The sequence below is a fragment of the Mytilus trossulus genome, chromosome 3 (genome assembly GCF_036588685.1).
Source record: "Mytilus trossulus isolate FHL-02 chromosome 3, PNRI_Mtr1.1.1.hap1, whole genome shotgun sequence".
In the NCBI taxonomy this organism is placed as follows: domain Eukaryota; kingdom Metazoa; phylum Mollusca; class Bivalvia; order Mytilida; family Mytilidae; genus Mytilus; species Mytilus trossulus.
The window spans coordinates 9,931,746-9,951,173 of NC_086375.1; the positions used below are offsets into that span (position 1 = coordinate 9,931,746).

Sequence of the window (19,428 nt, forward strand, 5' to 3'; positions counted from 1 at the left end):
AACAAACAACTCTAAAGGTGTTTTCATATATTTTATCTAGCAATAATCTAGATTTCGTAATTCATTAGTTGACCATTTATTAAATTTTTCAACATGTCAAGGTTAAGAATCTCAAATTTAATAGAAATAATTAAGCATGTATTTTTCTTTTTGTGGTTTAAAGTTTCTTTAGATAAGTAAGTTTCTGAAAAATATAATAAACAGATATAAACAATACTAAATTTTCACATTATTTCTTCAAAATGGTTACAAAGCTTCAAATTTGCAATTTCTTTAATGAAAAATGCACGAAAAAAACAAAACTACTCATAACACTTCGGTTTTTGACATTTCATGAGCAGAAGATTATATTATTTAGTCAAATACAAACTTATTACCCCATCAAAGTATCAAACTTTACAAAAAAATAAAAACAAACCCACCAAAAATTGATAAAAAAAAGATTTTTTGCAAGATTTAGCTCCCCTTCCACTGTTAATTTCCATAAGAAATTGATAATGCTGACTTTTAGTGTTCCTCAAGTTAGATTTTATGGGACTTTTTTCTGTGTATATTAAGGGCATACTGCTATAGAGCAGAACAAAAATATTTTCTGTTGCAATTAGTTGGAGGTAAAATCTTAGTTTGACTGGACTATTAATACGTGTAAAAAGTTGAAAGGTATCTAGGAAACATAGTTGTTTTACCAATACGCTCTCAACTAATTGAATAGTCAAAACCGTATAAGGTATAAAAAAAAAGAAGAAAAAATATCTTAGATCTAAGAAGGGACACACTAGTTAATATCCAGTGGCATTTCGTAAGTGATGATAAGTCATGAAATATGAAATGAGAAATAAAGATTCATCCACTGCATCAATTGTGTACCGATTATTCTTCACTCGAGACAGTTAAATTTAAATATTTAAAGCGCAAGGCTTGTCGGCCAATTTAAATAATTACATTTTAGCTATTGAGAGTGGAGAAATATTATAATAGACGAGTAATAGTGGTACCAGTCTTGTATTACAACTCCAATTTCCGGTGCATGTCAAAACATGGAGGGAAACAAAATAGTGCATTTTTTTCTGAACTCAGTTTTTTCTGTTTGATTATAGGTTTATGCTGAATTGAAACATATATATATATAGACTTTAAAAAAAAACTTGCATCTTTTGTGGATTTCAATCCAGGAAAGTGGAAGGATATCATGTTTACTGGAAGTGGTGCGGCCTAGTAAAAATAGCAAACAGAAAGTAGAAAAAAAATGTTTTGACTTCAGGATTGCGTAACTTTTTATTCTTCGTGGCAACACCCTCTTCTTTTCGATTAAATCACAATTTCACATTAGTACATACATGATATGAACATGATTTTTTTTTCTATGTAGCATTTTTTATTTTTTTATTTTCAAAGATCAGCTATTTAGCATGTAAGCCTATGGAGCAGTCAATTACAAGACTGCAACCTGCATAGGGCAATTTTTTCATATGTTCACTGCAAGGAAGTAGCTCATGTGGACTTATGTGTGCCCAGAATGATAAAACATCATGATTTAAGAACTTTTTAAGAGAAAAAAATTATGGGGTATCAAGTTACACTGAAAAAACTGAAATTATGTAATAATTATGCATTTTCATACTAGACACCATTCAAAAGTATTAATAGATATAAAGCACAACAGTTTGAGGCAAATTGAGATTTTGATGGTATTACATACATGATTTTCAATTAAAAAGAACATAGAAAGATTTTTTTCTCAATGAAATATTCTTCTTATGATGCAATTTTTAGTTGCATAGTTTTATTGAAAATAAGAGCAAAGTTGAAGAGACAGCTACATACAAAAGTACTGTTTTTTCTTTAGGGTTATTATTTTCATGGCTCAATTGTTGACATTAAGGTAGAATATGTATAAAATGAACTTTTGGTGAAAAGATTTTCATAAAATGTTCATTTTTCATGAGTCTATACTCCTTTCCCTGTCTGCGGCACTGCATGGTTAATTGAAATTTGCATATTTGGGTTAAAAATTTGTTTAAAAAGTAGAATTTTTCTAAAACTTTCCATCATGACATGGATTTTTGTGATTAGGTGTGACAAGTAATCAATATTCTAACCAAAAACACTAATTTGAGTATTCATTTTGCATTTTCTTGAATTTTATTTTAAATTTTATATGCATTGGTGGGTCAAGTACAGTATAAAAACCATGATATAGTAAGCATGTATAAAAACCATGATATAGTAAGCATGTATAAAAACCATGATATAGTAAGCATGTATAAAGACCAGTATAGTCAAACAAGAGAAAGGTATGGTATTTCTTGTGTCCAGATAGTTGTATTGTAGCAAATTCTTCAATATGAAAAAAGTTTTGGGTAGTTTTTCATTTTTGACTTAAACAAGAGGCCCACTTGGGTAGATTTCATTGAAAAAAGGGGGAGGGGTAAACTTTTAAATGTGGTTTATTTAAACAGGAGGAAAAAAATTAAAATAATAGATAAGAATACTTTTCTAGCTCCACAGTATCCAAATAATAGAAAAACATTCATGAAGATAGACTAGAATGAGATTTACAAATCATTTAGAAGACATGACTGATTTCCAAATTTTGTCTGTTTTCAGAAAGGGGTACTGCTTAAATAGTGGGGTTATTTTCATTAATATAGCCAAGCAGTTCTAATAATGGCACTTTTTATGTTCAAATATGACTACTTATTGAAACTAAGTAAATGAATTATTTTTTTAAGACATTTCATGAATGTTATAGGTACCAGTCTTGTATTACAACTCCAATTTCCGGTGCATGTCAAAACATGGAGGGAAACAAAATAGTGCATTTTTTCTGAACTCAGTTTTTTCTGTTTGATTATAGGTTTATGCTGAATTGAAACATATATATAGACTTTAAAAAAAAACTTGCATCTTTTGTGGATTTCAATCCAGGAAAGTGGAAGGATATCATGTTTACTGGAAGTGGTGCGGCCTAGTAAAAATAGCAAACAGAAAGTAGAAAAAAAATGTTTTGACTTCAGGATTGCGTAACTTTTTATTCTTCGTGGCAACACCCTCTTTTTTTTCTCGATGAAATCACAATTTCACATTAGTACATACATGATATGAACATGATTTTTTTTCTCTATGTAGCATTTTTTATTTTTTTATTTTCAAAGATCAGCTATTTAGCATGTAAGCCTATGGAGCAGTCAATCACAAGACTGCAACCTAGTGGTGGACTATGATTTTTTTATGATTATTGGTGGATGACTAAAACAATTTTATCATAAAAGCCCTTCCTTTTCATTTGTGTGCCGACTTAGATAAGAGAACAGGATTGTTGAAACAACTGAGTGAATAGTTTTAAGTAATCTGTGACATTAGATATCTAAAAAAAAAAAAAAACTTTTCTAAGGAGTCCATTGACGATTTCTATCAGATAAATATTTTGGTTAACCTTATCCTGTTGTTTAAATTAGTTTTTTTGTACAGTGTCTCTATTATTGCTTTCAAGATGATCGCCCCAAAACGGCAAATAGGGACAAAATCACTGTTATAGGACAGCAAATCATACATAAAATGGAACTTTCGGTTGTGTTGACTTATATTAAGAACAGTTCGTGCTGTTAAATTCAACAGCTCACAGTTCCTCTTTTATTTTTACGTTAGTGAAAAGTATTTGCTTGGTATTACGATCAGAAGCAAACGAATTTATATAACATTATATATACTTGATATATATGTCGTATTAATGGAAACAATCCACACGAACATTTCGATTTTGCGATGGACAGTGGCACTTATTATCCTAAAATTTTCTGAAATAGAAACACAGGCAACATCAAGAGTAATCATTAGTCACCTCATATCAGTTATTCATTTGACTTTTTGTATTCAAAGATCAAAGAGAGAGAGAGAGAGAGCAACAAAACGTTTGCGACATCAATCAAATTTTGCCGACCTTCATATTAAGGGGAAACATTTTTGAAAAATACAGCAACTGAATTTTTTTTCCAATCTCATTAGTCTTAAATCATTCAGTGTGATAAAGCTATTACGTAGTAAAACCTCATTTAATAGTAAAGCGACATTCTTACTGACCTTCACTATGATATGCTGACTTTTTATTACATCCTATGAGTAATAAATTTGTATGAAAAATAATGATAACAGCCAATTACCCGAGTTAATACGGATTAAAAAAAAAACCAACATTGCACTATTAATATGCGATGTCAAAGACAAAAGAGAAATATTTAGAAGTGTCTACTGACTAGACCATATTAGGGAAGAGCAATACATGTGCTTTGTTGTTATCTCGTGGACTGTTTGCATGAATTACTGTAAACTAGACTTACATTTTAAAAGTATGTGCGAAACATTTGTGTGTGGAAAAAAAAATTAGTAGAAATATCTCCGATTAGGTCTCCTTTGTATAACAAAAATCAACAAATTGAGAGAATACAGAAGGCAACTTGTAAAAATCTCGTTTAAAAGGATTAATAAAGGGAAGAAACATAGTTGGTTAACAATAGGTTACTGCAAAACAAGTTCATCTACATTTCAACTAAAACGTAACACACACAATGAAAACCTGTTGGTGACCTTCTGCTGTTGTCTGGTTTTTTTGTCGGGTTGTTGTCTCTTTGACACATTCCCCATTTCCATTCTCAATTTTAAGAGTATAACTTTGAAAGTCAGGGGGCCAAGTGTGGGGGCCAAGTGTTTGGGGGGGGGGGGGGGCAACCATTTGTTGATTTTTGGAAAGTAATTTTTGGGGAACCTAAAAAAAACTTATGAATCAAATAAATACGTAAAATTAGCAAGATAAACAAATATTTTACATAAACAACAATATTCATATTACGGGAATTTTACAACATTTCAATTGTAATACAATCTTCAGCATTTGCTTTATTATTCGTTAACTGAAGATTTATTTGAAATAAACACCTTTTCAGCTGATTTATAACTATTTAAAATCTAATTTTAACAATCCTTCAACGCAGTACTATCATTTCTAAAATGCATTGGATTTCTTATTATAGTTAATATTCATTAGTTTATTATAATATTGATACCATTCTTTAGCAGGTGGAATGTAAGATCTAAGACCCTTAAATTTATCATTTTTAAAGCTTTTCTAAATAGGTCCCCGATATAAAAATTACAAGGTAATGAATATATTAAAAATATCATTATCAACAAAATATAAGTAGTATCATACAAGTGAGAGGTTTGGCTAGCTATAGAAATCCGGTTAAATCCATCATTTACTACAAAAAGAAATGCTTGTACGAAGTTAAGAATGTGACAGTTGTTTTTCATTCTTTTGATGCTTTTTGTATTGCCATTTGATAAGGGCCTTTTCGTTCTGAATTTTCATTGAAGTTCCATAATTTTGTTACTACTTTTATTCTTCACCATTGTTATTTTTGGCTTATAAATCAACGATCTCGGTGCAAAAAGTACAATCACAAAAATACTGAACTCCGACGAAAATTCAAAACGGAAAGTCTTTAATCAAATGGCAAAATCAAATGATAAAACACTTCAAACGAATGGACAACAACTGTCATATTCCTGACTTGTGTACAGGCAATTTCAAATGTAGAAAATGGTGGATTAAACCTGGTTTTATAGAGCTAAACCTCTCTAAAACTTGTATGGCAGTCGCATCGAATTCCATTATAATTACAACGATGCCTTAATAAAGCAGACATTCTAGGTAAAATTGTCAAAATATGGGTATTAAATAGTGACCTGATTAAGATACCGTTTATGGCTCTGTATACATCAAAATGAAATGGTGAAATGTCATTGACAAATATTAACGGATATGTCATTCAAATTCTAAAATAGAAAATTGGGTCTAATATTTGCAATATGATCCAATATTTTTAAACGAAAAACATTACTTGATGCATGAGCAGTTTTATTTAATCCTAAATTTTATTTTATTTTTTTGCTTTTGAGTTGCATAAAGGTTAATGCACTGTATTAGGTGTTTTAATCAGACAAAACGTCAAATAAATCGCATATGTTAGCTCTTGTTGAATTATATTGTATATATATTACATGAATTTATTTAAACATCATTATCGTTGAAGCATGAAATGTATTACAGGTATAATTTCAGGTGCATTAAATGTTATATTAATAAAGATAACAGGATTCTGAGCATGACAAATTTCTTCAGGTGTACTAGAAGTTTTTCCCACGATCGAAAGAAAAATTCTTTAACATTAAAAGGAACAATCAAAATGTTTGTCGTGTGCTTTTGAAATTATTTAACAAGTGATAAAGTTCGAATAGCTACATGTCAGTCACGGATAGTATATCGCTAGTCGATCTTTTAAATCATTACCAATGACCTGCCGTATCAAGAAGATACAGCCGGTGATTAAGTGAAACATATGTGATCTTTTCAATAGAAAAAAAATATAATATTGATAATAATTTCTTTAAATGAGCCTTTATTTTGTGACATTGTGTGGTTTTCAATCAATATACCGATGTATTTCTGAAAAAATCATTGGATACCGCCTTGTGTGCTAATTCAATATAATTACAACTGGATATGTCCGAGTCGTGCAGTCGCGCGAACAACGCGTGCCAAGAAAAATCTATACTTAGGTTTGGATTACTATAAATACTACGATTTTACTACGAGATCTTGATTGTAGTAAATATGTGAAACTTTTTATAAAAATTCTACAAATATGTGTAACACATGGTGATAGTAGATAAAACGTTACTGGGACAATTGTAAAAAGAGTTTTGTTGTTGGACACAACCTAAAATGATGACAGATTTAATTATAAAAATATATTTTCAACAGATAGATACAAGGTAATGATTGACGAGGAAAAATGTTGTTTAATTATTGCATAAAACCATATACTTAATGGAAGTGAGATACGGAAACTTCAAACGGACAGGCTTTCCAACAGCATTAGTTTGTAGGAATGGTTTTCGAAGATTTTTGTGGATATGTGCTTGTATTACATCAGAGTGTAACTTTGCTAACAGTTTTAATGGTTTGTAGAACAAATACATGTATGCAATCCATTTATAAGTTTAGAAAATATGTTCCTCTTCTATTTGAACATTTTGCTTGTTATTTTAGAATTTGTACAAGGATCGGGCTATTTTGAAATACAAATAATAACAATTCACAACCCCCGCGGGGAAGTGATGGAGGGTGAGTGTTGTGACGGGGACAGAGACGGGAACAATAGGTGCGTTAAGCAATGTAACACAATGTTTCGTGTGTGTTTAAAGGAATACCAGAGTGTTATAACTTTTGATGGAAAATGTACTTTTGGAAATATTACGAGTTCTGTATTTGGCGGGAACTCATTCACATATCCGATAGGGAGTAACAATAGCAGGCTAAAGCTACATTTCGAGTTTGCTTGGACGGTAAGTTCAATATTTTTGAGTCATTAGTGTAGATATACATACCACAAAGCCTGTTATACCAGGTATCCAAACGTATGCAATATTTTTGTGCCATGTACACCAAAACCAATGTTTTTATTTATTAATTTCAACTAGCCCTTAGATGTGTGACACTGTGTAACCGAACACTTCTCGGATTGCTATAATGCCGTTGATTGTCATATAAACCATCGTTTTGAAATGAGTCTATTAGTTTTTACTGTCCATGCATGATTATTGGGTCCTAGTTCTGTATGTATTTTGGTTTATTTTTTGTTTTTCGCCTAGAAGAAACATGTCGACGATCGAAAAGGCAACTTGATTCTTAGTGTAGAGATATATTTGTTATTATTAATATCCATTTTGATTACATAGCTCTTCATGTGTTAGGGTCTAGGTTAGGCTAGTAATACAATCTTGCTTGGTTTCAATTATAAGGGTACGATAGTTCTTTATGAATGTAAATTGAATGAATATATGAATGAATAATATATAGCTGTAAATTTTAATGAACTTTTGACATGATGGGTATTATATTTTTCCATATTGCCAATCCATAACACCATATGACGCCAACTAGTCAAAGACATAACTGGCATGCTCATGAATTCCATCACAGCAGATGCATGTATTGAATGAGAATGCTAAATATCGTCATTATTTTCATTAAAAGCAAAACTACGGTCATGTATGTTTGTTTATATCATAATTTAACTGGATCATGATTAATAATATTGAGATCGAATATTTTGAAATGATGCTCATATGTTTTCATACTAGCATAACTTAACTGAATCATAATTAATAATATTGAAATAGAATACTTCGAAATGATGCTCATATGTTTTCATACTAGCATAACTTAACTGAACCATAATTAATAGTATTGAAATAGAATACTTCCAAATAATGCTTATATGTTTTCATACTAGCATAACTTAACTGGATCATAATTGATAAAATTGAAATAGAATATTTTGAAATGGACATTTTCCAACCCACAAAATTCAATTCATTGCGACGAATTAAGTAACCGTGGGAAAGTGACTAAGATTGTCAGGTAAACCTTTTAAAGGTGTAAGTAAGGAGTACCGGTGTACACTTTCAAATGATAATAGGTTTCTAAATGGGTGAACGCTAGCCATAGGAGTTAAATGTAATACAAACAATAGTATAATACAGGGGGTACGACAGTCAGACTGCTATCATTACTAACAAATCATTTCTATTTCAATGAATGACAGTTCAATTCTTAAATTGCTTTAATATCCTATAATAACCCATACAGATGGCCTTGGTTTGACATGGTTTTGATATTAGAGAATATTCAAGTACACGATGGGCGTTTTCTAACTTTATAAAACATTTAATTTTTTCTCCCATATAAATATAATATGTTATTAATAAGGACTTCAATTTTTCTCTTTATTTGATAAAACATCCTTTCCTTCGGTTTTAGTTTGTTACACGGATTTGTTTTCTTTGAATCGATTCATGACTTTTGAACATTGCCAAATGAAGAAAAAAAAGACGAATAAACAAACAAAAGTACACAAAAAATAACATAGAAAACTAAAGACTGAGCAACATGAACCCCACCAAACACTGGGGTGATCTCATGATCTCCGGAAGGGTAAGGAGATCAACTTGTTGCACTCGTCAGCAAAATAAGTGAACGGATTTCCCCAACTGCCAGCGGGCAATGGATACACCTGCGGATTTCCGTCGCGAGTAGAGGATGAAAAGGTGGTAATATGCATATCAAACTAAAATACCATAAACTCTCAATTTATTAATCTAATAATAACATTATACATGTATATATGCACCTGCTTATTTTTTTTTATTAAATATAATTACCGAAATGAGATTTTCGTCGAATACAAGGTACTCGTCAGATTTAATACATGCTTGACACAATTAAAAGAGAGACGAAAGATATCAGAGGGACAGTCAAACTCATCAATCGAAAATAAACTGACAACAACATGGCTAAAAATGAAAAAGACAAACAGACAAACAGACAAACAATAGTACACATGACACAACACAGAAAACTAAAGAATAAACAACACGAACCCCACCAAAAACTAGGAGTGATATCAGGTGCTCCGGAAGGGTAAGCAGATCCTGTTTCACATGTGGCACCCTTGATTTTCACATTTGTACCATATGATGTAAGATATCAATCTGAGTCTAAACAGTTCAAAATATCATTTGGTCATAAACATTCAGATGAGCAGTAAACTTCAAATTTAATGACTTATCCTGGGTTTCTTTGAATATGGAAAATCATTAAAGGCAGATCAGATTTCCAAAGTACTTTCCTTTTAATTTCACGTATTACCTACACGATATAAGGTAATTTTCTCGAACTTCATGTCGTTTGTGTTCGAATGAAGGCAGGAAATACAACTATCTTTGTTGGCTTCATTTAAGTTGGAAAATACTCAGGGACTGCAGATACAGTCTTAAACTTTACCAAATCTGAATAAAGACTTGTTCAGACAGAGTTTATCCGAAGTGGTTTGAATTTTGAGCCTACTATGGGTCAGAACTCCCGATGTATTTTTCAAAGGTCCAAAGACGTGGCTAAGCATTTGGTTTTGCTCCAAAGATGTGGCTAATCATTAAGTTTTGCTCCAAAGATGTGGCTAAGCATTTGGTTTTGCTCCAAAGATGTGGCTAAGCATTTGGTTTTGCTCCAAAGATATGGCTAAGCATTTGGTTTTGCTCCAAAGATGTGGCTTTTGGTGTTCCCAATGAAGACTTATCCAAAATCGGACTCGTTCATTATGCGTGTACATTGATTTACAAAACCGGCACCACTGCTGGTTAACTGTTTATTTCCTGATGGTATAATATCAAAAACCTGTATCACTATTGGTTTTGTAAGTACTCATGGGATAAATTTAAGGATAACTAAAGGGTTAAACTACCTCAATGTTTAAGTTTGCCGTGGTTTAGGAAATGCTTTTCAGTTCCTTTTAGTTATGGATAGACCTATTAGATTTGTCTCGTTTTACCGTCCTATATCGTTTGTTTACAGATAGAAACATCGAATTACTGGTAAACGGAAAAACAGTCACGGGAAAAAAAGTCACAATATCCGTAGGAAATAAAGTCACAGGAAAAAAAGTCACAATATCCGTAGGAAATAAAGTCACAGGAAAAAAAGTCACAAGAAAAAAAGTCACAGGAAAAAAAGTCACAATTTATATGTGTTTGAGTAAAATTGATTATCAGAAGTATGTTTGAGTGCATATGAAAAAGTCACTTTGTACATGTATGCATAAAAATTTAAACAAGAGTTTTTGAATGTTAAGTGCTAAATTTAAAAAAAAACCATAAAGCCAGGGACAATTTTATTTTTACTCATTACATGTGACATAATATAATAAACTAAAAAAAGTGCAATAGAATCTGACAAGTTCTTTTTTTCAAAACTGACTTTTTGACAAGCCGGAAACTCTGATTGTTTCGTTTTATCTAATATTGAGCTTAAGTTGTATTTCATTGAAATGGTCTCCTACCAAGACAAGAAGTGATAGGTCTATCAAAAGGGGTAATGTGTCACTAGAAGCCACTAATCAATATCAACAGTCCCTATAAATACTAAACTATTATGACAATGAGTTGTTTGCATGTTTAATACTAAATTGAAGGATTCTTATCTTCAAAATTCAAAATAACATGTGGTCAAACCATATACTGAATTTCTTATTCTAAATCAACTTGAAGGAAATTGTTGCTGTTTAACTTGTATCTCCTTCTTAAGAGATATATAACAAAAATATTTATAACAAATTCATATATAAGATAAGATATTTTATTTTCCAATTATGGGCCCCAAAGGGCATAAACATTACAACATCAATAATTTTTTTCATAATACAATACAAACAATGAGATAAAAAAAAAAAAGTTAAACGAGAACTATTTAAGTTCTTAAAGAATACGTAGATAAAGAATCTATAGTATGTTTTTTTTTAATACTAATGCATTTTATTGCAAGTGTGGTTGATATAGATAACAAACAAGTAGCCCAAAAAGAAAAAAAAGAAAAATAGATATCCACATATGTATAGTACACAAAAAGTTGGATCAATTAAATATATAATAATTAGCCAAAAAGAAAGTAGAAATTAAACATGTCCATGACTCATCCTGTGTCAGCAGCAAATAGGAAAGCATTATGGTTTCCTAAAGGCAGCTGACACCAGGGGGCGATACCTTATGGGCCATAGGCATGTAAAATGTGTGTAAATGTCTCTTTCCTACCTGTATCAAAAGCAAACAAGGAAGCATCATAGGTAACTTGAATGCAGTTGATACCAGGGGACGATGCCTCAAGGATATAAGAGAACATTTGAATAAATAATATATCTTAACAATTTTTTTTTTTTTTTTTAATCGGCTAGTATGTTTGTGATATTCAGATGAATATAATTTTCTATGTCCAATCAAATGTATATACACACATAGATCTCCTTTAACTAATCTTCACTAAGGAAGATGTTTGTATATAAAATTACATATTATTTTAAGTAACTCAACATTTTCTACACTAAATAACCAGATAATTTTGCTTTGACTGTTCATATGATTAAAATAAGAATTATATTGTGCAATACTAGCTAACATACAATTTCTATCATCCTCAAATTTGTTACAATCAAATAGAAAATGAGCCTCATCTTCGACAGTATTGGAAGAACATTTATTACATATTCTGTTAATTCGGGGAATACCCTGATATCTACCTAATTCTATTTGTAATCTATGAGAAGATACACGTAATTTAGTAAAACTTCTTCTAAGTTCAAAATTCTTGATCAATGTTAGATATTTTTCAAAACCAAAATTTGTTTTATATAAAAGGTAGGTTTTCAGTTTACTGTCTGAAAATTTATCTATTTGTTTTTTCCAACAGCTAATAAACAATATTGATAGCTTGGTTTGTATATATTTCTTAAATTTGTATAAGGATTCACAAAATGGAGCATTTATGGCATTTCTATAGTCAATACCAAGTATTTTAAAAACAACATTTATTGAACCGTACCATGATGTTATATTCATGTGATGTAGTGTCTTTGATTGTGTATATGCCTCTTTTAATAGAGGAAAATTATCACCTAAATTCTCTAATCTATACCAGTACAATAACATTCCTTTTATAATATTAAAATATATTGGAAATCTTCCAAGTTCAGATAACACTGCAGCATTTGTTGTTTTCTTGTGTACCCCAAGTATAAATTTACAAAATTTTATATGAAGTTTCTCACAGGGTAAACCTGAATATAATTTTTCAAAAGATATATCTTCCTTCTTACATTTAGAGGAAAGAGAATTAAACATCCCCCATATTTCGCTACCATATAATAAAATAGGTTTTACAGTGTGGTCAAAAACATGAATACTTGTTTTTACATCAGGATTAAGTGATAAAAGATCTTTCCTTAATTTGAAATGAGCTTTCAGGGATTTTTTGTATAGTTCATTTTGAGCATAACTGAATGAACCAGATGAGCTTAAATATAAACCTAGGTATTTGTATTTTGAAACACATTCCAGATTTATATTCTGAAATGTGAATATCTGTTTTACATGTCCGCCTGCCTTGTTGAAAATCAGCACCTTTGTCTTATTAGTATTCACATTGAGACACCAATCTTTGCAAAATTTATCAAGCATTCCCAGCTTTTCTCGTAGTCCTTCAGCTGATGTAGATAATAAAACAATATCATCAGCATACATTAAACAATGTAGATCTTTGTCATTGACATTAACTGGGTCTCTAGTATCTGACAAATATCTGGGCAAATCATTTATGAATATCTTGAATAAATTCGGACTGAGGTTGTCACCTTGTTTGACTCCAATATCTAATGGGAAAAAATCACTTACTTGATTTTGAATTTTGACACATGATTTGCTAATTTCATACATACTTTTAATAATGTTATAAAAATAAGACCCAGCCCCAATATCTAGTAATTTAATCTTGATCCCTGTATGTATAACAGTATCAAAAGCCTTCTGAAAATCAACAAAACAGGCAAACAGTCTACCTTCTTTTGAATTACAGTATTTGTTAATAAGACAGTTTAAAATAAACATATGATCTGCAGTTCTGGCTTTCCTTGTGAATCCAATTTGACTATCATGTATAATATTATGTTCCTGAAGAAATTTGTCCAGTCTTAGACTTAATATTCTATTAAAAAGCTTTCCAATTGCACTTGTTATTGTTATTCCTCTATAATTGTTAGGGTCACTTGTATCGTTGCTTTTAAAAATTAGTGTAATATAACCTTCAGCCCAAGATGTTGGGTATATACCTGAAGACAGACAAGTATTAAACATCTGTTGAAAACTTTTTAAAAGGAAAGTCTGTCCATTCTTTATCATATTATTACTAATGTTATCCAAGCCTGATGATTTATTGCATTTTAAGTGTGAAATGGCTTTGGATATTTCGGACTCAGTGATAACGGAGTCCAACTCGTTGAAACATTTTGAGTTTTCTAACTGTTTCAGTTTTTCACATAGCTCTGTATATCTACTTTGAAATTCACCTTTCAGTTGTGACAACTTTTGGAAATGTGATATCAAAGTTGATGGTTGTACTCCACATTTTTTTTTAGTTTCATTTTTTTCCTGTAGTTCATTAATTAAGTTCCAATACAGTTTTGGATTCTCTTCGTGCAAGGAGTCCAGCTGACTAATCAATGATTGTTTGTATTGTTTGTATTTATATTTCCTTAGTTTGGAGTATTCACGATTCAGTTTATAAAAGTGATTTTTGATAATTGGATCATATGGAAATCTTGAATAAATTTTTCCATAATTAAGCAAGTTAGTTCGAGCTTGTTGTAAACTTGCATCAAACCACTTTTTGTTTTTTTGTTTGTTTGTGTGTTTTTTTAAAGGTCGTTTAAGTGATAGATTTGCTGCTGATAAAAAGATGTTTGAAAGTTTTGATGATGCTTCATCTACTGATGTCTGAGTAAATTGAATTGTGTTGTTGTTGAATTCTAGTATGTAGTTTTGTAGTGTATCTGAAGAAAGTGTTTCTTGAAATTTTATTGCTGAACAGTCAGTCCAGATATAATTAGGTGTCATATTTTTCAACTGGATTGGAATATCATTTTCTCCAGGAACACAATATTTTGCAGATAATTCCCACTCAAGTTTACAATGACAATCAGATAATGTGGGAATAAATCTGGATACTTTAAAATACAGTACATTTTCAAGAATTTCTTCCGACACAGCAACATAATCAACCACACTTGCACCGTTGGGGGTATAGCAAGTAAAATTACCAAATGTATCACCAAGAACTCTGCCATTTAAAATTCTTATTTGTTTACTAATGCAAAAATCCAAAACTTCTTTGCCTCTTTGATCAATTTTTTGGTCTCGACTTTTTCTTGTCATAATGTTTTTGTCAGTAGGGTATGTATCAAAAATTGGAGTAAATTTTGAATCATCGTTTACTATAAAGTCATTTTCAGAGCCTATTCTGGCATTAAAATCTCCACATAACAAAATTTCACCCATTTTTTTATACTGAAAGATATCTTTTTCTATGCATTCAAAAATATCAGAAGAGAGTTCTTGGGTATATTTAGACGTAACAGGGGGGTTGTACAGTACACAAATAAATAGGTCACTTTTAAATCCAAAAAAGGATTTTTCTAATTTAATCCATTGATAATCTGGATTACTGTTAATCAATGTTTAACGTGACTTTTCTGTAGAATTGCTATACCCCCAAAATGACGGTTATTATTTGATAATTTTCTACATATTGGATGATAATGAAATTTACCAATATTGTGTATTTGGGAATTATATCCCACATGAGTTTCGACTAAAAAAACAATGTCGTAATTCTCTATATGTTTCAGAAAAAGGGGATCCTCTGCTTTATTCATGCCCTTTGAAAATAAGCCACCTATATTCCAATAACCAAATTTTACAGATGATTGGTTTGATTTTGGCATTTTGGTTGATACAATTAAATCTGGTATAAATAATAGAATAGATTTTCTATCTATAAAAAAAAAATAATAAAAATTTGTCTCTAAATAAAAGGAAGAGACAACAAGGAAAATATTCAGAAATGTAAATATTTGAAATAAGTAGATTTATTTAGAGGATAGTTTTTACAATGGTTTTCTAAATACAAATAGTCTATGATATAATGACAGATAATTTCTTTTCTATGTATCCTCTTTTAACTGAATAACTATTAAACTGATTTGGGTTGAATAACCTGATATCCTGGGTTAATTCAAGATCAAAAGTATGATTCAAATGTGAAAACTAAAAATAAAAATGAATGAAATAAAATAAAAAAGGCGAACTTTTATACCTAGCAGAGGTTACATATATATGACCATGTAATAGTGTGACTTCTTCACATAATGGCTGTTTCATTTGAAAAATCTATTCAAATGAGAATATGAATTTATCAGCCCAAAAAAAAAAAAAAGAAGAAATATATAAAGTTGTACATGTATATATAAATTATATGTAAATGACTTTAAACATGTTAAAGGAAGTCAACATAATGATATGGTAATATGTATAATATTAAAAAGCAAGTTATTCATGATGACCTCTGCCACGTCCACGTCCACGTCCACGTCCTCTTGTGTTGCGCGATTTGGATCTACCTCTTGAATTTGGCATGGGAATGTTTAAGGCAGTGTGTATTCCACGCTTTAAGTTTGCCGATAGCTGAGACACGCCAGAGTCAGAGAGATGAAATTTATCTTCACTTAGTAACTCTGCAATTGGGTTTCCATTTCGCAACATATTGCCATGATCAACAAGTAGAACATCTTTATTGTCATCATATATTTGTTTCAACAAGGCATTTATGATTTGTCCATTTGTGTTGAAAATTACACTGTCGAGTCGAGGAGTAGTAAGAGATATGATGCAACCACTATTTTGCCATTTTTGAAGTGCAAGCTTGACAATATCTTGTATTTCTTCTACACATTGCTGTGGTGATTTTATTTTCAAATCATTCGTCAGGGAATGAAACACTACTAGATTTGGAATTATATCCGATACCGATATCTCCAAAATAGCTTGTTTAGTTTCTTCTAAATTGAAAGCAGTAACCTTATTGGTTGTAAATGATGGCGATAGCTTCTCTGCATTGATACCAAACGTATTGGATGTACCAATTAAAATAATTGTTGGTTTGTTATCAATGTCAAGTTTAGATTTGTCAGTATATTTCGTGTCTGCATTAACAAGATGAAAATCTTCAAATCGAGAAATCATTTGGGAGCGGAGAGAGATATTTTCTTCTTGTAATTTCTCCAAGTGTTGAGTATGTCGTTTTAGAGTATCAGTTAGTTTGTCAATTTCTTCATTTTTGGTTTGTAGGCTTACCGATAGAAAGTCGATCTCAGAGTTTGAAGTAGTTAATACCTTTTTCATTTCTGCTCTAGTCTCCTCCAGTATTTGATTGTGACATTTCATTTGATCTTCATGTTGAGCTTTAATTAACATAATATTGCTTTGCTCGTGTTTTAATTTAACTTCCAAAGTCTGTTTTTCTGTTTGTACGGTTTTATATTTTAATTGTAATGTTGATATCTCATTGTCGTCTTTTCTACCTATATATATGTGGGGCCATATGACCATTTTCATAAAAACAACTATTTATATGGATTTTTTCTCCTATTAATACATGTATGTGCAGACCATATGACTATTTCATACAATTATATATGTATTGTGACTTTTTTCCTGAGACTTTTTTCCTGTGACCTTTTTTCCTGTGACTTTTTTTCCGTGACTTTTTTTCCGTGACTTTTTTTCCTGTGACTTTTTTTCCGTGATTTTTTTTCCGTGACTTTTTTTCCTGTGACTTTCTTTGCTACATTCGAATTACTATAACACTGGTTCATTATCATCGATTGTGTTATGTTATTTCCGTCTCATATTCTAGTATATTGATTGATTGTTGATTGCTCAACGTCCAGTGGCAAATATTTCGTGCATATTCAAGACGCATTCTATCTGAATTCTAGGTTATGTTTCAACATAATTACATACAATTTTTCAAAAGCTTCTCAACTGCTTTGTTTTTTTTAACATTTTACCAGTACGTTTGCCAAAGTAAGACACTGTGTATTTCTATTCAGTTTATTTTAATATAGACTCTTGTCGATTACGAGTTTGAAATATGGTATATAACTGTATTTTGTTGAAGACTCTGTTGCCCCGTATATATGCCTTTTTGGCTATGGGTGTTTTTCGGTTGCTATCTCATGAACGTATACCTTAAATCTCTTAATTCATATACTCACACATATCTTCTTTATTTTCTTTTTTGTAAATATACACGCCATAGCATTGCGAACGTTTAAGTTGAAATTACAATATTTTGATCCGCAATGTTTTTCGGAACCATATGTACGCTCTATAGTTTTGGTGGAACAATTTTGTGATATGTTACTACATTTTAGTTCGAATAGGAACTTTTGGGATCGACTTGCTTTGTTAACAGATTAACCTGGTTAAATATCCTCTTGCAGATTTGTTTTTTTTTATAATTATGTCAGTTGTCCTTAATAAAGGACAACTAAAATGTTACCTTATTTCATGACAAAGATATGTTACCTTATTTCATGACAATGTTAGACAATCGAACTGTAAAAAAGAAGCAGTACAATACAAAGATATATATATTCTTTTAACGTGATTGTATAGGATGGTATACAGTGAGAATAACCGCAGACTTGAAGCAATTCGTCTTTTATTTCCAAGTGCTATTTTGCATTTCAAAAGCACGATATTGTAGTTTTTCTTCTGATCCGACAATAAAGGATTGTACAATAGAAAGAAATTTATATTTATCGCTGCCATGCCCCTGACATGGATTGAAGTAGACATTCTAAGTTGAAAAAACATTGGATAGACCCAGACAGATTAAAAGTTGACGAAGTGCTGTAGGGTTTGGTCTGTATGTCCTTGAACATATCAGTACTCCAATCGACCAAAAGGCATTCAACTTTCAAATATGCAAAGTAATCATTTTAGATTTTGCAGCAAAAATAAAACTGTGCTTATGGAAGATAAAATTGAAAATGGAAATTGGGAATGATGTCAAAGAGGGAACAATCCGACCAAAGGATCTACCTTTTGCCTAAACTCACAAGTTTTCTCTCTTCATATTACCACTTGTTGTATTGCGGTTCTAACAATAAAGGATTGCCAAGTTTCGTGTATGTGGACAGGGCAATAACCGAGTATACCGTAGATTGCGAGTGAACTGATCACGCATTTTACCAAGAAAAAACTGCAGAAAAAAATCGTGTATTCCTTAAAGATAATTTAGGTGATCTGTAACAAAAAACATCTTCATGCCTTATATGTTATGTACTGTAGTACGCCGCTAGATTAAAACTGACGTGGAAAGGTAACACATGGCCAGCGAAGGCTTTTTTTTTGAGAGCCCAGGTGGTCGTGTGGTCTAGCGGGACGGCTGCAGTGCAGGCGATTTGGTGTCACGATATCACAGTAGCCTGGGTTCGAATCCCGGCGAGGGAAGAATCAAAAATTTGCTAATTATCTATAGTAAAGGATCCTACAAATTAATGTAAGATACAGTCACAGAAAATAATTATATTCATAAGTACGTCTGAGTCAGTGACAACCCTACAACAGATGTATACATCGGATCGCCATCAATGATGGTGATACATGGCTGTGTACATAATGTATATATATATAATTCATTGCAAGTTGACCATACGATGATTTTTTTATGATTTATAAAATAATGACACTATTGTCTTTCCGTACTTACACAATTTCTCTCTTGAAATTCACAAGGTAAGCTCATGCAAAGATTTAATAAGAGTAAAAAAATATTAAGGGACTATTTCTTATAAACGGGATATCAAATACAAGCTAAATTTGAGACTAATATTATTTCGGTAATACTTTCATTTTTGTATCTTA

General features: G+C 31.1%; 1 protein-coding gene across 1 annotated transcript in view; it reads left to right on the forward strand.

Annotated features, from left to right (window-relative positions):
- Positions 1 to 6,171: 6,171 nt before the first annotated feature.
- The window catches only part of LOC134710121 (protein jagged-1b-like), a 62,136-nt gene continuing 48,879 nt past the window's right edge, over positions 6,172 to 19,428 (forward strand). The window contains exon 1 of the mRNA XM_063570328.1: positions 6,172 to 7,404. Within this exon, the coding sequence (XP_063426398.1) occupies positions 7,069 to 7,404 (336 nt within the window). The 5' untranslated portion in view covers positions 6,172 to 7,068. The remainder of the gene's footprint in view (positions 7,405 to 19,428) is intronic.